The 23057-nt window shown below is 39.9% G+C and overlaps 1 protein-coding gene across 1 annotated transcript in view; it reads right to left on the bottom strand.

The window, feature by feature from the left end:
* OLA1 (Obg like ATPase 1) overlaps window positions 1-22329 on the bottom strand; it is a 163720-nt gene extending 141391 nt beyond the window's left edge. The window contains exons 1-3 of the mRNA XM_052661184.1: window positions 22232-22329; window positions 20536-20636; window positions 2815-2958 (exon numbers count right to left, since the gene is read on the bottom strand). Coding sequence (XP_052517144.1) covers window positions 2815-2958; window positions 20536-20636 — 245 coding nt within the window. The 5' untranslated portion in view covers window positions 22232-22329. The remainder of the gene's footprint in view (window positions 1-2814; window positions 2959-20535; window positions 20637-22231) is intronic.
* Between the last annotated feature and the right edge of the window lie 728 nt (window positions 22330-23057).

Here is a 23057-nt window from a genome sequence, read left to right as displayed (position 1 = left end):
CAGGAATTTCTGACAGATTGGATGTAGAGGTGAGCAAAGCAAAGAACCCAGAATAAATCTTGGGCTTTAACTTGAGCAGCACAAAATTGACACGGCAGGGTGAAACCAAGAAGTTCATTTTGGGCATGTCAAGTCAGAGGCACCTGTTTAGTCATCTAAGTGTCAGTGTCAAAGAGGCAGTTAAGATACATGTCTGGAGTTCAACAGAGTTCAGGACTGGAGATGAAATCCTGGCATTTACCACCACGTTCAAAATAGTGAGAAACTAAACGCAAACAAAATCTCAATAGTAGGGAAATGGCAAATAAACTGTACGCACATTCATATAACATAGTATTAAGCATAAGTATTATATTAAAAATCATTTAAGTCTGTTTTTACTCTAGAAAAATATTAATAATACCCCAAGTAAAAAATATCAAAAGTATGGAGGTTTCTGCCTCCAAAGTACTTATATTTATTATATCAAGACAGAAGCATATGTGATTTTTACTCCTCTCTTTATACATTTTCATACTGTGAATTTCCTACAATAAAACTGTATTATCTTTTTTCCTAATTAAAAACATACTATTTAGGTTGGTACAAAAGTAATTTTTTTTTGCGTTGGAATTGCAACTGATATTGGAATACATTCTTAAATAAATGTGGTTATGCTATAGATCATTTTAATGTGCAATTCTTGCTTTATGATTTTTGCTAATGAGTTGTTACTTGCTGTTTCTTTTATATGTATTTTAGACTACAGAAATGATGTGAGACAAAAAAACAAATCCAAGCGTTTTTCTTACTCAAGTTCAAAATGGGCCATAAAGCAGCAGAGACAACTCACATCAACAATGCATTTGGACCAGAAACTGCTAATGAATGTACAGTGCAGTGGTGGTATAAAAAGTTTTGCGAAGGAGACAAGAGCCTTGAAGATGAGGAGCACAGTGGCCAGCCACTGGGAGGTGACAACGGCCAACTGAGAGCAATCACTGATCTTCTTACAACTGCACAAGGTGCCGAAGAACTCGATGTCAACCATTCTACAGTCATTCAGCATTTGAAACAAATTAGAAAGGTGCAAAAGTTTGACAAGTGGGTGCTTCAAGAACTGTCCAAAAATCAAAAACATCACCGTTCTGAAGTGTCATCTTCTCTCATTCTACACAACAACAATGAACCATTTCTCTATCAGACTGTGACAAGCAATGAAAAGTAGATTTTATACAACAACCAGCAATGACCAGCTCAGTGGCTGGACCAAGAAGACGCTCCAAAGCACTTCCTAAAGCCAACCTTGAACCAGGAAAAGGGTCATGGTCACCGTTTGGTGGTCTGCTGCCAGTCTGATCCACCACAGCTTTCTGAATCTCAGCAAAACCATTACACCTGAGAGGTATGCTCAGCAAATCAACGACTCATCAAACTGCAATGACTGCAGCTGCTGCTGCTAAGTCACTTCAGTCGTGTCCAACTCTGTGCCACCCCACAGACGGCAGCCCACCAGGCTCCCCCATCCCTGGGACTCTCCAGGCAAGAACACTGGAGTGGGTTGCCATTTCCTTCTCCAATGCAGAAAAGTGTAAAGCGAAAGCAAAGTCACTCAGTCATGTCCGACTCCTAGCGACTCCATGGACTGCAGCCCACCAGGCTCCTCAGTCCATGGGATTCTCCAGGCAAGAGTACTGGACTGGGTTGCCAGTGCCTTCTCCCAATGCCTGCACCAGGCACTGGTCAACTGAATGGGCCCAATTCTTCATGACAATGCCCGACTGAACACTGCACAACAAATGCTTCAAAAGTCGAATGAATTGTTCTACAAGGTTGGCCTTATCCGCCATATTCACCTGACCTCTTGCCAACCAATTACCACTCCTTCAAGCCATCTCAGCAACTTTTTGCAGGGAAAATGTTTCCACAACAAGTAGGACGCAGAAAACGCCTTCCACAAGTTCGCTGAATCCCAAAGCACAGATTTTTATGCTAAAGGAATAAACAAACTTACTTCTCATTGGCAAAAATGTGTTGATTATAATGGTTCCCATTTTGATTAATAAAGATATGTCTGAACCTAATTATAATGATTTAAAACTCAGGGACTGAAACCACAATTACTGTTGTACCAGCCTAATAACTTGTTTGTTAGAAAAACTTTAAACAACACAGAGAAATACAAGAAATAAAAAATGAAATTCCATTCTAAAAATTCCATTCCTTAGAGAGAACTATCAATTAGTTTGTGATCTTCAGTTCATACATTTTCCTATGAATACACACATACATGTATACTTTTACATGAGTGGAATCCCATAATACAGACTAATTACTCCCTTTTCTTCACACTCCCCAGAAAAAAATAACTGCAATGTTAACAATGGATGTATCCTTCCTTACCCTTCTCCAGGCTCTACATTACTTTAAAGTGAAGTCGCTCAGTCGTGTCAGACTCTTTGTCGGACTGTAGCCCACCAGGCCCCTCTGTCCACGGGATTCTCCAGACAGGAATACTGGAGTGCATTGCCATTTCCTTCTCCAGGGAATCTTCCTGATCCAGGGAACATCACTTTAATAATCACCCCAAATAATGGCAACCCACTCCAATGTTCCTGCCTGGAGAATCCCATGGACAAAGGAGCCTGGCAGGCTACAGTTCACGGGGTTGCAAAGAGTCAGACACCACTGAGTGACGGAGCACTTATAAAACAACAATTCCGAATTAATTTTGAAAAAAAAATTAAAACACATGATTTTAAATGCACACTAACATATATGTACTTAATCTATACAGGGCCACCACATGAACAATGGCATAAAGATTTTTCTTACCTTGCCGGTTTGTGGTACTGGCAAAGAAAGTCAAATCTTTCATCCGGCACAGGTACTCTGCTCTCATTCGGATCAATAGTGCAGAATGGGAAGTTTTCTGCTGAAGCTTGACTATTGGTTAATACATTGAAGAAGGTAGATTTCCTAAAAGGAATAAAAACAACTTCAATCAATTTTTAGGCTAACATAAAAAATTTATCCTACTCTAATTTCAATGCTCAAATAAAATCCATGAGGGTTATAAAAACAATCTGGGGAAAAGAGGGAGATACATTTTTACTAACAGAAATGAATTAAATTTACAACGGTGCAGCTCATGATTTACAATTAAGTTATGCTCCTATCTCAGTCTATTTAGAATGTGAAAAACATTTCCCCAAAGAATCTTTGTTATAAATAACTAGTTTCACATCATACCACAAAGCCTATATATTTCATTCCTAAAGTTGCTGAAACTCCAGTATCATTTCACCTGTATCTAGTATAATTTCCTCTGGCATAAATGTAGCGAGGTTTGTATTTAGTTAGGTCAATTACTTTCCAAGCATTCTGAACCGGGAAACAGATGCTAACTGCCTAGTAGGAAATAAAAGTTTGGAGCTCAGACTCCCTTCTACTTGTTAATGCATAAAGATTACTGGTAGTCTAGAACTGTGATCTGTGGATTATGAAGGTAAAAATGCGAATTTTTTCCAAAGTACAACTTTAATCAAGAAAAAAGCTAATAATAAATAACAGACACTCAGAGAATGCCAACTTGTACTACTATTCTCTTTTTTCCAAACACTTCTTTAAGGTAAAAATGTCTATTAGATGAGCTCTAACCCTATACTCATCTGCAGTTTATACTTGTTACAGTTAGTTCAGATGATTGAACTTTTAAATCAAAGAACCACTTTTTTTTTTTAACCTCTGAGACCCTTTTAAAATAGTAATGAACAAAAGGCAACATGGGAGACTCACCAAAATACTACTGGTGAGAAGTACAATTCTCACCAGTACTACTATTGGTGAGAAGGCAATGATATATTAACTTGTACCTGCCCATCGGTCTTTAAAATACAGCTCTTATATCCCATTCAAACTAAATATTTTGGATTAAAGTAGAGAAGTTTCCCAAAACAGCCATTTAAATCATTACTGGTTACTTAGAGCATCACTGGTCAAATCTGCTTGCCTATAATAACAGACTCAGCCGAGAATTTAAAGGCATGCACCACCAGTCCTCTTTCCAGATTTGGTATAGGTTACTAGAATAATCTACAAGTTCATATTTATCAAAAAAGTAACTAAAGGGAATTCCCTGGCAGTCCTGTAGTTAGAATTCTGCACTTTCACTGCTGAGGGCATGGATTTGATCCCTGGGCAGGGAACTAAGATCTGCAAGCTGTGTGGTGCAGCCAAAAAATGAAAAATAAATAAAAGGTATTGTATACCTGCAATAAGAATATAGCAAAATAATGGTACAATAAAAATATTTTAGCCAAAATTTAAATATATTAATTAATCCACTTATAAGACATTTGTGCCTTTCTTGGAGGACAAAAAACAAAAAATGCAGCTGTATTTCTGGATACTGTAGATAAAAAATTGCTTGTTGCTATTACCACAGGTTCAGTAACTGCAATATATAAAGGCCATAGGGAGTTCATGGAGTTATTTTCAAATTTATTGGTATTATTATCTATTGCATTTTGACTGCCTATCTGGACAAAAATATGTCTCATAATAAAGAAATAAAATTAAAATATATTATATAACAAAAACATAGAAAAGAAAGTCCCAGTATCTTTTAGGCCAAAAGAATTCTTACATGCATCAACTAAACTTGGAAGACAGCTCCATTTTCACAGATCACCTCCTCTCGGCCAGGATTTTAAATTTCACAAAGCCCAAGTCATCTCTATTTTCCAATAGCTTTGTAAGTACAAAAAAAGAAAAAAGAAATTTTCTAAGGATTATTAGTATAGGCTTTGGTGGCAAGCTAAGACATTTTGATCAATTCAAATCTATTAAAGAAAAGCCTTACAAAAGCAAAGAATTTTAAAGTTTTGGCTTAAATTGGAATCGTAAAGCCTATAAGACTTTTTGGTGAAATAAGGATTTTACACACACACACACACACACACACACACACACACACACACACACACACACTCAGATCCCTTAAGGTTATTATTGAAGCTTGAAGGTATAGGAAAGGTTCAAAATTGTAGGGATCTCTAATGCAAGAAGAGGTTTACATAAATATTACTTCAGCAATGAAAGGAAATATTATTTCTTTTTTCATAAGAGGAGCTAGACTTAACGTATGCTTCCTCCATTTAAAATCTATTTTATATCTGAAGCTATATACTTTACTGTAATAGGTAAATCTGACTGAATATGTTTAATCTAAAATCTTACACAAAATTATATTATGTATAGGGAAGTTAGGATACCAATGTAAACTCCGCCATTATTCTGAATTAACTATTTATAAAATACACATCCAAAAGCATGGAAAACGTAGAATTTTTTTTGAAATGTTTTTAATTTACATTAAGATTTATATTAATTAATTTATATTAAGTATATAATTATATATTATATAAATATAATTCATATTAAGTCATAAAAGATATAACTAAACTGTTAAAAAGTTATCTACCTATTAGATACAGAAATAAAAATGACAGAAATAAATACCAATGTGTGTACACATGGTTAGTAAAATATCACCAGTAATAAATCATGCTGCTACTACACAGGCCCTCAATATAACACAATGAGAAAAGCACTTCACCTCCATAGTGTTCTTTCCAAAAGTCCATAGCATGATTCCTGATATCAAAATATAAAACTATAGTAATCCAAATAGTGTGGAACTGGCATAAAGACAGACACATACACTAGTGGAACAGAATAGAGACCCCAGATAGACAGCCTTCCATATACAGTCAAATAATCTTTAAACAAGGTTATCAAGAAAGGGGAAAAGACAGTCTCTTCAATAAATGATGCTGAGGAAACTGGACAGCCATATGCAAAGGAATGAAGACCCTTATATACAAAAATTAACTCAAAATGGATTATAGACCTAAAGCCTAAAACTATGAAACTTACAGAAGGAAATGTACAGAAAAAGCTTTGTGACGTTGCATTTGGCAATTATTTCTGAGATGACACCAAAAGGACAGGAAACAAAAGCAAAATTAGGAAAAAAAAAATGAGACTATATCAAAGCAAAGGACCTCAACAGACATTTCTCCAAAAGAAGATAAACAAATGGCCAAGAAACATGTGAAAAGATGCTCAACATCACCTATCATCAGGAAAATGCAAATCAAAACCACAATGAGGCATCACCTCACACCCAACTGAATGGTCACTATCAAAAAAAAAACAGAAAATAAGACTTTCCCCGGCAGTCCACTGGTTAGGAATCCACCTGTCAATGCAGGGGACACAAGCTTGACCTCTGGTGTTAGATTCCATATGCCGTGGGGCAGCTGAGGCCATGTGCCACAACCACTGATGCCCAGGCGCCCTAGAGCCCCTTCTATACCACAAGAGAAGCTACCACAATGAGAAGCCCACGCACAGCAAATAAAGAGCAGCCTCAGCTCGCTGCAACTGGAGAAGGCCCACGAGTACCGACGAAGCCCCAGTGCAGCCAAAAATAAATTTAAAAAGAAAACAGTAAGTGTTGGCCAAGATACAGAGAAACTGGTACAATCCTGGTAGAATATAAAATGGCGCAACTGCTATGCACACCAGTATGCAGATTCCTCAAAAAAATTAAAAAATTAAATTACCATGTGACCCAACAACTTCACTTCAGGGTATTTACCCAGAATAATTATAAGCAGGATCTAAAGTGATATTTACAGACTCATGTTCACTGCAGCATTATTCACAATAACCAAACGGTAGAAGGAACCCTAACGTCTACTGACAGAGAAATGAACAAAGGAAAAGATCACAGCACGAGAATACATTAAAATGGAATTGAGGGTCATTATACAAAATATCTGATCGGCACTTTTCAAAACTAAATGAAAATTGTTGTGACCTTTAAAAGATCCATACTGGAAAAGAAAAAGGACATTAGTGGGAAAACTGGTGAAATCCAAATAAAGTCTAAAGTTAATAGTAAATAAATAAGAAAAAAATCTATCTGAATTATATGAAGATACAGCAACAATGACCAGAATTCTGAAAAAGAACCTATGAAAATTAAAAGACTTAAAAGAAAGTAGATTAGGAAGTACTTTTAAGGCATACAATTACTGTTGATAACAGGAAAAAGTGAGTAGGAGGGCAGATCTGTTGTCCAAAAGATTATTTTAAACATATTAAAAAAGAAAGCAAATAATTCCCAGTCACAAATTTCCATAGACAAGCAGGTACCCTGGAATACTGACAGAAATAATAAGAGTTAAGTTCATTTAAATTGGGGAAACTTGCTTTCCCTTCTATTTATAGAACTGCTCTCCTGCCACAATCAACTAGGAAATCAGACAAAACATATGAAATAACAGTTTTCAAACAGTGGACAATATACCACACAGGACTGTGTTCCCTGCAAGAACAGCAAATGAACTAAGCTCTGAAACTGCCCTAGCTTACTGCCCAGAGGTGGTTTCAAAGCCACAGCACAGGAAGGGGGAACCAAAGGAACTTGGCAGTCGTGCCAAGTTAAAGAGACTGAGATGAGAGTTTTGAGAAGGCCAAAGCAGCTAGAATTTATAGGACAGTGTACTAGAAAGGAAGCTGCTGCACAGAGAGAGGGCTCTGGAGATCAGCAGAAGGCATCTGCAAGAATAAGGCTGAGTAACATTGTTCATGAGTAAGGTCAGTGTCCACAGGCCAGGGGAGAAATACCCAAGAGCAGCACAGTGAGCAATTCTCAGGTTCACACAGAGCTTAGAATAGTTCACATCCCTACCAGCTAGAACAGACAGAGATATAATAATGTAAGGGGGCTTGGGTAGAGTCCTCAAAGCCACATCGTAGTATAAGAGCTAAAGTAGCACCACAGCAAAAAAAAATACTATGAACCTATCTTAAGGAAATACAGTAAAAAGTCTCAAAAAAATCAAAAACTAAATGTGAGGACAAAGTCCAACACTCATTAAAGGGCTACTATAACTTTCAGCAAGCAACATAAAATCCAGCATCTAGAATCCAATAAAAAGTAAGAGGAATGCAAAGAAGCAGGAAAATAAAACATCAAAATCAGGATAAAAGTCAACAAACATAAACAAACCCAGTAATGATAGAGATGATGGTATTAGCAGACGAGGACCTTAATTAAGGTGAATGTTATAGATATTTTAAAAAATTTCTGAAGGATATAAAGGTAAATATGAAGACAATGAGGAATTAAATTAAAAGCTACCCAGGCAGGACTATGGTATAAAAAATATAATATCTAAAAAAATGAAATTGAAATGATACTAACTGCACAATAGACACTGCAGAAAAGATCAGTGAACATGAAGACAGAGCAACAGAAACCATCAAATGAAGCACAGAGGGGAAAACTGGACAAAAAAAATAACCACAGCTTCAGTAGAATACTGAGAGGATTAACTAACATATAATAAGAATCACAGAAGGAGAAGAAAGGAAACAGGGAGAAGGGGAGGGAAAAGCATTTGAAGAAATACTGGCCAAATATTTCACAAAGTTAATGAAAATCATAAACTCACAAACCTAAAAATCTCAACATATCCCAAGCAAAAGAGGCATAAGAAAAACCATAACAATGCATATGAAAATCAAATTTCTGAAAACTAGTATATAAAAAGGAAATTTTAAAGAAAGTTATAGGGGGACAAAACACATTATGTACAGAAAAACCATGAAAACAATGACAACAGACTTCTCATTAGAAAGCTGAAGGACATGGAAGATACCCTCAATGTGGTGGAAGAAAAACTGTTCCTAGAATTGCCAACAAAAATCTTTCCGAAATGAAGGCATAATAAGCACATGAAAAGATGCTCAACATTAATAGGAATCAAGGAAATGCAATTCAAAACCACAATGAGATACCACCTCATGCTTTGGCTATAATCAAAAAGATGGTAACAAGCAATGATACCACGAATAACAAATGGTGAAACTAAGATATGAAGAAAAAAGAACCCTTGTACACTGTTGGTGGGGAGGTGTAACTACTGTGGAAAACAGTATGGAGGTTCCTCAAAAAACTCAAACTAGGGACTTTCCTGGTGGTCCAGTGGTTAAGAATCTGCCTTGTAAAAGCAGGGGACCTGGGTTTGATCCCTGGCTGGGGAAGTACGATCCCAAAGGCCACAAAGTAACTAAGTCTGCATGCTGCAACTATTGAGCCTGTGCACTCAGAAGCCAGCACACCACAGCCAGAGAGTCTATGCACCACAATGAAAGATCTCGAATGACACAATGAAAATCCCACATGCCGCAGCGAAGACCTGACACAGCCAAATAAATAAAGTATTTAAAAAAAAAACTATAACTACCATATGATCCAGCAATTCCACTCCTTGGGTACATACCCAAAGAAAATGAAAACACTAATTCAAAAAGATACATGCACCTCAATGTTCAAAGCACCATTATTTACAACAGCCAAGATATGGAAGGACACTGTGTCCACCAACAGATAAAGGGATAAAGATGATGTCTCTCTCTCTCTCTCTCACATGCGCGCGCGCGCACACACACACACACACACACACACACACACACACACACACACAGAGGAATATTACTCGGCCATAAAAAGGAAAGGGAGGGAGGGAGGGGAGAGAGACAAAGAGAAAGGAAAAAAGAAAGTTTTTGCCATTTACAACAATACAGATGGCCCTGGAGAGTATTATGGTTAGTGAAATAAGTCAGGCAGAGAAAAGATAAATACTTTTATCTTTTATGTTATCATGTCATATATGTATGTTATCATTTATATATGGAGTTTAAAAAACAAAACAAACCAGTGAATGTAACAAAAAAGAAACAAACTCGCAGATGAAGATGATGAGGAATGCAAAAAATATGAAAACTCTCAGAACTGTATAAATATCTGAAGTGAAATGAAACCAAAATGAAGATATAGAGAACAAAATAGTGGTTATCAGTGGGGAAAGGAAAGCGGATAACAACAAGACAAGAACAGGGGAGTAAGGTATATACAAACTACTATGCATAAAATAAGCCATAAGGATATAGTATTCAGCAGAGGGGATAGAGCCAATATTTTAGAATAACTATAAATGAAGTATAATCGACAAAAATTTTGAATCACTAGGTTACACACCTCAAATTAAGATAATATTATAAATCAACCATACCTTAATTTTCAAAGTGCTTAATAAAGGTAATAACAAGCATCGGTGAGAATGTGAAGAAAGTAGACCCTACGTACATTGCTGACAGGAATACAGAATTACGGGCTCGCTTTGGAAAATAGTTTGGCAGTTCCTCAAATAGTTAAATACACAGTCACATACAACCTAGAAATTCCACTCTTAAGTATACACTCTAGAGCAATGAAAACATATGTCACACATAAATTTGTTTATTCCAAAGCTGGAGCAGAGAAAGTACAAATAAGCCTAGAACACAATGTGGAGCCAGAAAGCAGAAGATACTGAAAAAATAGAGGACACATCAAAAGGTGTACTTGTGAAGGGCAAGGCTCCTGCTGCCACATACGGGCAGTGTGAGCGACACAACACACAGCAGCAGTAACCCATTACAACCGACAAAGTAGAAACAGATCCTGATGCAAGCGAATCATAAGTGACAGAAGAAGGGGAGGCGCTTCTTTACAACAGAATTCTATACACCAGGATTTCCACTGTTCCTTCTGTAAATATATAAATATAGAAGAACAGTAGAAATTTTTAAATCACCATTTGGTAAACACCACAATAATAACTATTTCGAACAAGAATCATTAATACATGCCATAATTGGGAGGCACAAGTATGAGAAACACAATATTTACGTAATTTCAAAGTATCTTCCTACAACATATATTTATTAATTGTAATGGGAAATACAGAAAACCTTTCAGTGCAAGAATCCTGTCAGACATCTCCTTAGATAACTGATCAACGTTAATTAACATCACTAGTATTAGGACAAACCAACATTATATGCTTCCTGATGTAATGTACTTAGAAGCATATGTCAATTCTGCATCCAAAAGTATGAATTTTACCACAGGAAATATTAGAGAAACCTCAAGGTTTAAGGGCCTAAAGTAAATGGCCACCACTCCCCAAAAGTGTCAAGGATGTAAAGAAACAAGGTGATAAACTGTTTCAGATTAAAGAAAACTAAGGACACAGCAACTGTTAAATGCAACATATAGGTAACCCTGGACTAGATTCTACCCAAAAATGAATATTAGTAAGAAAATTGGTAAATCAATTTCCTAATTTTTATAACTATACTGTATTAACAGTTGGAGAATGTAAACAGACCTCATATAGGAATTTTTTTTAAAACTAGTTTTGCAAGCATAAAATTTTTAAATTGTGAAACTTCTTGAAAAAACAACTTTTATTTAACCTTAAGCAGAGTCACACAGACTGGGAAGAGGTAGTTCTAATACATATCCAACAAGGAATCCATATCCAGAATAAACAACACCTAATCATTACAAAAAAAAGAAAAAAGAAAAAAATCCTTCACAGAAGATGACCAATAAACATTTTAAAAGATGCTCAAAATCATTAGCTATCAGAGAGATGCAAAACAATCATGACATACTATACTTGAAGTATGACCAAAATGAAAGAGAATGATAATACCAAGTGCCAGTGAGGATGCAGAACAATTAGAAATTCTACAATACCAGCACTATAAGTTAGAATAATATTAAATAATTTGGAAAACTACGTGGCAGTATCTACTTAGAGCTATTTAACTAGTAGGGGTGGGAAGTTTGGAGAAGAGGCAGGGTAAGTGGGTAAGTGCACCCATTCACCCAACAGAAATGAGTTCTTAGATATACGCACCAAAAGATATGTACATGAAAGTTCCAATCACCTTAATCCATAATAGGCAAAAACTGGAAACAACCCAAGTGCCCATCGCAGCAACCTGGGTAAATATCCTGTATATTCTCTCAGGCATAACGTTGGCTTATAAAAAGTGTCAAGAGTGCATAATGTGTGATTCCATCTCTATCAGGCAAACTAACCAACATGGTGATATAAGCTGGCATGTGGTTATCCTAGGAAAGACAGCACTGACTGAGAAGGGGCACAGGCAAGTCTTCTGTGGCACTGGATTTCTTCTAGATCTTGATGTGGGTACTGGGTACATGCGTGAATTAAAACGTAAAAATCTGATATGTACATTTAAAGTTTTCACATTTTATTGTATATGTTATACCTCAATGTAAAAAACAAAAAACAAAAAAATCACTTGGGCAAAATAAAACAAAAAGATTCACTATAGATAATGCTCTGACAAAAAGCCCACTTAAGAAGCCTCTGGAATAATTCAGTGGCAATGAAGATGTGAAAAAAACAGATCAGAGAGAGACTCGGGTGCCAGGTCTACAGAAAAATACAGCTGAGGAGAAAGGATGCAAAGATAAATATCGCAAGTATCTGGGCGGAAAGCAGTATCACCACACGAGACAGGGAATATAACAGCAGGACTACAGAAAAGAGAACCCCACAGATGATTAAAATCAGGAGAGGATGAGACTAACCAGGGAGAGAGGATGAGAGAGAAGGCAGCCAAGGCGGGAATCTACTATTAAGAGCGCAAACAGGGGAAGCGTAGCAGCCACAAGAGACTGCAGAAGAGCAAGACAGGGGGAGAGTTACAAACAGGGCCAAACAGGGCAGAGAAGTTAAAGACAAAGCATGAGCACCAGCTTTCAGATCACTGCTGCATTTTGCTATAGTCTTTGTCAAAACCAAACATTTTTAAAAGGCCTTAAATGACCTAAAAAAAAAGTTAGATTTCCCTGTACCTTCATTTCCAAATTAGTTTCAATCTAGTTCATGCAAGCAATCTGCAAAAACAATTAAGTCATAAGTGGAAGATACTGTTAAGAATTTTTAAAACTATAAAAGAAAAATATAATCTATTCCAAGGATAGAATACACATAATTGGTTATTTCTTATATATAATGTATATATAATAAAACACTACTCTGTATGAAGTTAGTGGCTTTTCTGTATACGAAATTTTCAATAATCAAATACTGGAAAAAAAATCTGGCCTGCATGAAAAATAAATATATGCATAAAGAGCGAGTTATAAATTGAACACTAAGAGAATAGTCTTCCGCCAGTGAGCTTCTTGAAGCAATCAAGAATAGAGCCTCAGGCTTCCCTTGTGGTCCTATAATTAAGAATCTGTGTTGCAATGCAGGGGACACTGTCTGGTCCCCCGTCAATCCCTGGTCTGAGAAGATCCCACATGCCTTGGGGCAACTAATAAGCCCGTGTGCCACAACTACTGAACCCACTTGCTGCAACTACTGAAGGCCACAAGCCTTAGAGCGCATGTTCGGCAACAAGAGCAACCACTGCAAAGAGAAGCCACACACTGCAGCTAAAGTGGCCCCAGCTGGCTGCAAAGAGAGAAAGTCCATGCACGGCAATGAAGACCCAGAGCAGCCAATAGATAAACAAGAAACAAAATACATATTTTTTAAAAAAGGAATGGAGCTTCTTCAGTAAGAACAAGCAGCAAAGAATCAGCCTGAAAGACCTCTCCAGGAAACAAATGGGTGTCATACAAAACTATACTAGAGAAATAATAGAATGTAGCAGATTAAAGATGGCCACACATTCTTTGCCACTCCTCCCACCAAGAAACTGGTCTATTTCCCTTCCCTCCTTGTCTCTGGGCTGGTGTCATGACTTGTTTTAACTAAAAGAAATAGGTGGAAGCATGTTGTACCACCGACACATCTTCTCTCTCTTGGGAGCTAGCCACCATGCTATAAAAAAGTTTGGAGATAACCTGGAGAGACAGAAGCCAAGTAAAGGAAGGCAGAAATGACCCAGACTTCCAGCCAACCCTGATAAGGCCCCAGCCCTGTCGGTATGGCCACTTGAACCCTCCAGTCCTTACTGGCCACCAGCTGAACGCAGGCACGTATAGGATCTGAAGTGAGACTAGTAGCAAACTCTCCCAGCTAAGCCACAGAACCAGGAGAAATAATAAATAGTCATTGTCTTAAACTACAAGCTTTTGGAATGGTTTGTTACATAAAACTAGATAACTAAAACACTGAACATAATTATTTTGCAATTTTTTTTAAGCATTCCCTACAGTGCTTTCCTCAACAACAGTACATAGCTTTGAAAGAATCTGTAGTTGGTCTCTGGCGAATTGGAAAACAGCAAGTCATAGGAACAACCAAAGGACATTCCCAGAAGTATCAACTAAGCAAGACAAATAGTCCCCTAAGGCAGCTGTGCGTGCTGGAACAGAGTGTACAGTGGTCCCCCAATTTTCATCCTCTCCTCCTTTCACAGTAACAGATTTTTTAACTGATCATCTGTCCATCAAAATAAAGACTACATTTCCTAGCCTTCCCTGAAAAATTCTCATGACTAAATCTGGACAAAGGAATGTACGGTGTGGCAGCTTACAGGAAAAAAAGTCCACAATAGACTGCAGGGCAAGTCGTTTGGCCCTCTGACCTTCTGGATAACCAGCTGTCTGGAATTCACAACACTTTGGAGGATGAGAACGAAAGGCCACTACAAAGTGCAAGGAGCTGGGGTTTCTAAGACTCATACAGCGAAATCAATATACCAACCCATGACTGCTAAATTTATTTTTACATAAAAAAGAAATTTCTGTTTAGGCCGTAGTTTTGGGGGGGTTTTCTGACACCTGCAACTGAAACTAACCACATCTCATGCAGTGACAGCATCAAGAAGAGCTGTCTCATGATGGAATATCAAATTGTATAGTTTCTCAAGCAAAGACAATATAATGGAACAAGGACAGTCTTTTCAACAAACAGTGCTGGAACAACTGGACATCCATATGCCAAAAAAAAAAGGAATCTAGATACAGACATTACACGATTCACAAAAATTAACTCAAATGGATCACAGACCTAAATGTAAATGCAAAACTAAAAAACTCCTAGAAGAAGTGAAGTGAAGTTGCTCAGTCGCTTCCAATTCTTTGTGACCCCATGGACTCTACAGTGGAGAATGGACTCTATATAGAGTCCATGGCCAGAACACTGGAGTGGGTAGCCTTTCCCTTCTCCAGGGTATCTTCCCAACCCAGGGATCGAACCCAGGTCTCCTGCATTGCAGGTGGATTATTTACCAGCTGAGCCACAAGGGAAGCCCAAAACTCCTAGAAGATACGGAAAAACTCAGATGACTTAGGATATGGCAATGACTTTTCAGTACAATACCAAAGGCATGACCCAAGAAAGAAATAGTAAGGTTTGCAACCCCACGGACTATAGCTTGCGAGGTTGCTTTATCCATGGGATTTCCTAGGCAAGAATGTTGGAGTGGGGTGCCATTTCCTTCTCCAAAGGATTGTCCCAACCCAGAGATTGAACACGTGTCTTCTTCACTGGCAGGCAGATTCTTTACCACTGCACCACCTGGGAAGCCCAATAAAAAGGTAAACTTATTTAAAATGAAAAATTTCTGCTCTGCAAATGCAACATCAAGAGAATGAGAAGACAAGCCACAAACTGGAAGAAAATACTTGCAAAACACATATTTGATAAAGCAGTTATCCAAAATATACAAAGAACTCTTAAAACTCAGTAATAAGAAAACAAACTAATTAAAAAATGGGCCAAGACCTTGACAATCATCTCACCATAGAAGATATTCATATGGCAAATAAGTGTAAGAAAAGATACTTCACAATGTCATCAAGGAAATGCAAATTAATAATGGAATACCACTACACCTATTAGAATGGCCAAAATCCAGAATACTGACAGCACCAAATGCTGGCAAAAATATGGAGCAAAAGGAACTCTCACTCATTGCTGGTGAAAATATAAAATGATATAGCCACTTCAGAAGCTTCTTATAAAACTAAAAACATACTCCTGCCATACAATCCAGCAATCATATTCCTTGGTTCAAATGAGTTGAAAATTAATGTCCACACAAAACCTACAGGTGGATATTTATAATAAGTAGTTTTATTCATAACTGCCAAAATTTGGAAGCAACCAAGATGTCCTTAAGTCAGTGAATGGATAAAAAAAAAAAACTATGGTACATCCAGACAATGAAATACTATTCAGCGCTAAAAAGAAATGAGCTATTTAAGCGAGGAAAAGACACAGAAGAAACAAATACATATTACTAAGTAAAAGAAGCCAATCTGAAAAGGCTACATACTGCTCGATTCCAATTTCATTCTAAAAAGACCAAAGTATGGAAACAGCGAAAAGATTAGTGGTTGAGCAGGGTTCATAAACAGGCAGAGCACAGAGGATTTTCGGGGTAGTGAAACAACTCTGTGCAATACTATAATGGTGGACAAAGGTCTTTATACATTTGTCTAAATCCATAGAAGGTAAAGTACCAAGAGTGTACCCTACAGTAAATTATGGACATTGGGTGATGTATCAATGAGGTTCATCAATGGTAACAAATGTGCCACTCTGGTGTGGGATGTTGATAAGAGGGAACGGACATGCATGTATATGGGCAGGAGGTATATGGGAAATCTCTGTGTCCTTCCCTCAAAGCTGCTGTGAGCCTAAAAACAAAACAAACAAGCAAGCAAGCAAAAAACCTTTAAAAAAAAAAGTGTCAGTAGTGTCCCCCAACATCCTCCAAGCCTTATACCTGCAATGATATACTTGCCCAAGAAGAGCTCATTTATAAAGGGTCATTCAGGTAAGAAAAAGCAGAACAAACCTGGAAATTAAATTTCCATATTTTTGTTTTAGTATTCTTTCTACTTCATTTCACTAAAAGCGGCCATCAAAACATGTCCCCTTATCACTAAACCTACACATGGCATCAAGGGCAGAAAAACTACCCCATTCACAAACAATTACTGAGTGCCTACTAAGTTCCTGGGCTTCCCGAGTAGCTCAGGTAGTAAAGAATCTGCCTGCAATGCCGGAAACCCAGGTTCGATCCCTGGGTTGGGAAGAACCTCTGGAGAAGGAAATGGCAACCCACTCCAGACTCTTGCCTGGAGAACTCCATAGACAGAGGAGTCTGGCGGGCTACAGCCCATGGGGTCACAGAGAGTCAGACACAACTGTGTGACTAACTTTCACTTTCTTTTTCACTGTCACTAAGTTCCTAACACCAGTCTGATGCTGCTGTTGCCGCTAAGTCGTTTCATGTTCGACTCTGTGCGACCCCATAGACGGCAGCCCACCAGGTTCCCATCCCTGGGATTCTCCAGGCAAGAACACTGGAGTGGGTTGCCATTGCCTTCTCCAATGCATGAAAGTGAAAAGTGAAAGTGAAGTCGCTCAGTTGTCTCCGACTCTTCTCGACCCCATGGACTGCAGCCCACCAGGCTCCTCCACCCGTGGGATTTTCCAGGCAAGAGTACCAGAGTGGGGTGCCATTTCCTTCTCTGAACACCAGTCTAAGTGCAAGAAATAATAACAATGAACAAGAACAAGGCTATCCTTGCCTTCATGGAATTTAAAGTATAATGGGAAGAGGGTGGGGACATCAAACATTGATTAAATTAGATAATATATATAATGTGCCCAATGATAGGCATATAGCAAGTAAGTGTTCAAATAAGTATCAGCTATTGTTACCTATAAATATTACCTCTATATTTTTAGGTAATCAGCCTTATGGTTACTAAAAAGCAAACCTTTTTATTCATCCAGTTCTCTAAAAACCAATAGATTCTTCAGATGGTTTCTGCACTGTGCTTAGGCGCTCAGTCGTGTCCGACTCTTTGCGACCCCATGGACTGTAGCCCACGAGGCTGCTCTGTCCATGGGGCTTCTCCAGGCAAGAATACTGGAGTGGGTTGCCATGCCCTCCTCCATCGGTTTCTGTACTAAAGGTCCTTATTTTTTAACTGTCCCCTCTCCCCAATCCATTTCTGTGAGCCTATCCAGAGGAAGACAGGCTCAGTCAGATTTCCCTACACAGGAACTGGCATTCCTCTGGAGAGGTAGCAGGTGATGAGAAACACCCAGAGGTCCATACCTCTGGTCCATACTCAGAGGTTCATATGGCTGGGCTCCATGCAGACCCACCTCCGCCAGGCTATCCAAGCTCCTGTCCTTACTGAGGCTTGGCCATTCAGCTTCCTCTTCAATGCTTTTCTTCCAGTGTCTTTTTCTTGCTTAAAACAACAAGAATTTGTGCTGTTTACGAAGAACCCTAACTGATACAGTTAGGCAATGTAAGATCATTCTATAAAAAGGAGTGTTCATAGCCAAACACAATTGCCAAAACTCATCAAACTGCATTATTAAAATGAGTGAACTTATTGTTTATGAAGTATACGTCAACAAAACTGGAGAAGTCTTTAAAAGGATAAATAACACATTTAATAAAATATTTTAGGTTATTTTCATATATATTGACATTATGCTCTATGCTAAAAAACTCATTTAGGAAATACTTTTTAAGATGGACCATTTTAGGACTTCCCTGGCAGTCCAGTTGGTTAAGATCTATGTGCTTCCACTTCACGGGGGATGGGTTCAATCCCTGGTCACCAAACTAAGGTCCCACATGCCATGCAATGCAGCCAAAATAAAAGGGAAAAGTTTAAAGACAGCCATTTAAAGCGTTTCCACTAAAATCAAGCGGCATTAACTGCAATGATTCTAGAATAAGAGAAGTCTGTTAGTATCTAAAACCTATGTCTTGCTTACTAATGTAATAAAGCTCACAGCATACATAATGACCATACCTTGCTTTCAAATTTATTGACAGCACCCCCATAATACTTTGCTTAATTATTTGTTTTGCTTATATTCCCACTCTCTATTTAGTCTTACTTTGCAAGCAGCCTATATCACAGCAGGAAACCCCCTCAAAATGCAAACCTCTCCAGCTCCAGTTGAAACTAGGACAGCCACACTTGTCATGTCTTACATTACAAGAATTTCAGAACTGCCTCACTTGGTCACACCATGCTACATTCACTAGGCAATCTCTATGACAGGGGCTCCAAGGAACACATCAAAGAACACGGTTGTCCCACCTGCCAATCTTAAGCCTAACTCACATTCCAAAACATCTTCTGTCACCTTAACAAATCCATATTGGATTTGATACTCCTTAGTACACCCTAATCATTTCGGAGACATTTTTGTATTTTAAGGTTAGTAAAAGGTATTAAAATAGAAGGGCAAATAATGAAAAAATAGACTTTGAACATCCAAGTTGCATGTGCATCAGTTCAGTTCAGTTCAGTCACTCAGTCATGTCCAACTCTTTGTGATCCCATGAATCACAGCACGCCAGGCCTCCCTGTCCATCACTAACTCCCGGAGTTCACTCAGACTCATGTCCATCGAGTCCGTGATGCCATCCAGCCATCTCATCCTCTGTCGCCCCCTTCTCCTCCTGCCCCCAATCCCTCCCAGCATCAGAGTCTTTTCCAATGAGTCAACTTTTCGCATGAGGTGGCCAAATTACTGGAGTTTCAGCTTTAGCATCATTCCTTCCAAAGAAATCCCAGGGCTGATCTCCTTCAGAATGGACTGGTTGGATCTCCTTGCAGTCCAAGGGACTCTCAAGAGTCTTCTCCAACACCACAGTTCAAAAGCATCAATTCTTTGGCGCTCAGCTTTCTTCACAGTCCAACTCACATCCATATATGACTACTGGAAAAACCATAGCCTTGACTAGACGGACCTTTGTTGGCAAAGTAATGTCTCTGCTTTTGAATATGCTGCCTAGGTTGGTCATAACTTTTCTTCCAAGGAGTAAGCATCTTTTAATTTATACAAAAAAAAACCCACAAATATTTCCTAATTACTGTCTCACTCACAATAAATGATTCACTTTAATTTTAAACACTACAAAACTCAAACTTTTATTCCCACAACTTTCAGATTTAACCACTTTATAACAGATACCCTTTTATCGTACAATTTCCAATATTAAGTTCAAATTCATCACCTACTTTTCAAGTAAAAATTCAGTCATCTTATCCCTGATCTCCCCAAGAATCTAATCAAATTTATAATGTAGGTTTTTAAAACTATTTCCTAAAGTATCCTACTGTATGGCCTTTGGCAACCAGCCTAGGTATCCTACATAGCCAACCAGCGAGAAAATCTCAACTACTCTGCTGCTGCTGCTGCTGTTGTTAAGTCGCTTCAGCTGTGTCCGACTCTTAGCAACCCCATGGACTGCAGCCTACCAGGTTCCTCCACCCATGGGATTTTTCAGGCAAGAGTACTGGAGTAGGTTGCCATAAACTACTCTAATTCCACATAAATTCATAACTGTGTCTCCCAACAAAGTCTGAGGCAAACCAGTGCTGTTCTGGCTCAACTAGATGTTTCAATTCCCACAGATTCTTCCTCTGAGTTCAGCAAAACAAACAATGTAAGCTAACTCAAGTTTCAATACAGTATCTGTGTAGGAAACCAAAAATAAGATACATCTAAATGAAAACCTTGCTTTGCAACATAGTAATATTCCAGTTTCCTGGCCTCTTCAATTTAAATTTCAATTACCTCCAGAGCTCCACTTTGTACCATAGGACCAAAATATTTACAAAAGGAAAATGTGAAAAGGCCAATATTCACCTACCCAACATTTGGTAATCCAACAATACCAATTTTCAAGGAGGTTCCAAATCTTCCAATGATTGGGGGTGGTTTAATTCCATCACCTCCCTTTTTGGGAGGCATCTGAAATGTCAAAACAAACATACATGTGAACAAAACATTTTACTATCCCCATTGACCAAAAACACATTTCATCACACAAAATATATTATTGAATAATAAAGAATAAACTGTACTGTATATGTTAATTCAAAACCAACACACTTTATTTTTCAACAACAATATAAACAGAAAAGTTGTTAACAGATTTGATTATGATAGTTGTCAAAGCAGTCACCCCTGAGAAGTCCTAGAAAAACTGATCTAAATATATGTGGCGCCAGGGATTCCCTGGTGGCTTCACCTGCCAATGAAGGAGACACAGGTTCGATCCCTGATCTGAGAAGATCCCACATGGTGAGGCCCAACTAAGTCTGTGAGCCACAAATACTGAGCCTGAGCTCTAGAGCCCAAGAATCGCAACTACTGAGCCCACGTGTCCCAACTACTGCCTAGAGCTCCTGCTCTGCAAGGAGAGAAGCCACCGCAATGAGAAGCAAGTACTCCACAACTAGAGAAAATCCAGAACAGCAAGGAAGACCCAGCACAGTCAAAACTAAATTTAAAATATGTAAGTAAAATAAAAACATGTGGCACCAGCAACAAAAAATAAACCTTAAGCTGCCAATCTTCCATTCAGACTGTTCACAAAACACTTTCTTAACCTGAGGTGTGGTTACATGAATGAAAGCATTTGGAAGCAGGAGCACAGATAAGAGTGTCAAAGAAAATCCATTTTAGAACCACTAGCAACCGAGTCACCTCCCACCAAACCATTCCCCCTTAATCTGGAACCTACTCTTTCCCATTTCGCACAGAAACACCACGTTTCACGTGAAAGAACACTCGCCAACATCAAGGTCTTTCCAACAAGTGTCTTCCACCTTTGGCACGAATCCTCAGACCACATAAGCAACGAACGGAATCTACCCTTTGATTACTCCCAGTCCTAAATGGATCTCTAACCCTTTTTGTTTAAAGGTCGAAACTTTCTGAGTCCCTGACAATCTTGCTCCAAGTTTCTCCGCGCGGAACTGACCCCACTTCAGTACTGCAAACTGAACTTAAGAGGACTGCTAACCTCACGTTTTATAAGCTGGGAACTAAAACTGTCCCTATCTTCTGGCTCCAGCTGAACCTCCGCGGGCCACGCTGAGGCCCCGCTCCTAAAGTGATAGTCCAGCCTCTGATCCTTGACCCCGGAGGCCGAGGACTCTCCCTTCTAGGATCTTAACTCCCACCAGTTGCCAGCCAAACCCCAGATCTCCGAAGCACAGTTACATGGAGGAGACTCCAGTCCCCTGGCCTCCTACCGAGGGGTGGCCGGCCGCCCAGCCAAAGCGGAGCCCCTCCAAAAACCCTCCCCCTCTGGATGGGGCCACTGGCCACCCCCGCCTCGGTAGGAGGCCTTCCCCAGAACGTGCCGGGCGAGGCGTGGGCCGCTCTCGCGAGGCGCGGCCTAGTCCAACAACGCCTCATTCATCCACACGCTCCACGCCGCCGGCTGCCCTCGCCCCGTGCCGGCCACCCGGCCCTGGCCCGACGCCGGCCTCAGAGCAACGGTCGGAGGGTCGAAGACGCGGCTGGGGGCGCGCCCGCAGGCTCCCTGAGGACCTCACCGTGCTCGGGGCGCGCGATGACACGGGGTCCCAGCGGCAGCGGGAGATGGGTCCTACCGGCAACGGGAGGCGGGGCGGAAGGCGGAGAGAGCGCAGGCCCGGCCCCTCAGCCGAGCGGCACGCACGTCGGCGGCGGCGGCGGAACGGGCGGGCTGGGCGCCGGGCTGCACCTGCGCGCAGGCCGCGCGCCGCGCCCCGCCCCGCCCCGCCCCGCGCGCGCGCCCGCCCGGCCCGTTGGTCCGGCCGCCTGGAGGCGGGAGAGAGTGGGAGGAGCCGCGCGGCACCCGGGCGGGCGGGAGCTAGAGATCCAGCCGCGCTGCCTGACCTCGTGGTACCCCCGAGAGGCGTCTTCCGCCCTCCCTACACGTGGGCGTCTCGGCCTGGGATCTCCGCTTCCTTCCCTGTGCGTGCTCTGCGTTGCCAGTATGCGCACATTTAAGCCCCCGGACCTCGAACCACCCTCGCCTGAGCGCCGGCCGGCAGACGGGTCGACTCAGGTCTAGTAATTAGCCGCGCCAGCCCTGCTTGGCTGCCAACTGAGTCATTGGGGACCACGGCCCCAGCTCGCCTTCTTTTTCTACAACTCTTCGCTCAATCTGATGATAAGAAGCTGGTAAACTTTCTTAAAGTAAAAAAAAAGGACTAAAGGAAGCCTGTGATCTAAGGAATCCTTCGTTGCCTTAATTTATTGTTCAGGAATTTTACAGGCACAGAATCCCTGGATGAGTTTAACACAGCCAGTATTCACACACACACACACACACACCCCTCCTTTTCCTCTGGAGGGTTAAGAGCAGGGACCTTTAGAATTTAGGAAATGTAGGTT

The sequence above is a fragment of the Budorcas taxicolor genome, chromosome 2, assembly GCF_023091745.1.
Source record: "Budorcas taxicolor isolate Tak-1 chromosome 2, Takin1.1, whole genome shotgun sequence".
Lineage (NCBI taxonomy): Eukaryota > Metazoa > Chordata > Mammalia > Artiodactyla > Bovidae > Budorcas > Budorcas taxicolor.
The sequence above is the reverse complement of the archived record's forward strand: the minus strand, read 5'-3'. Positions and strand labels throughout refer to the sequence as shown.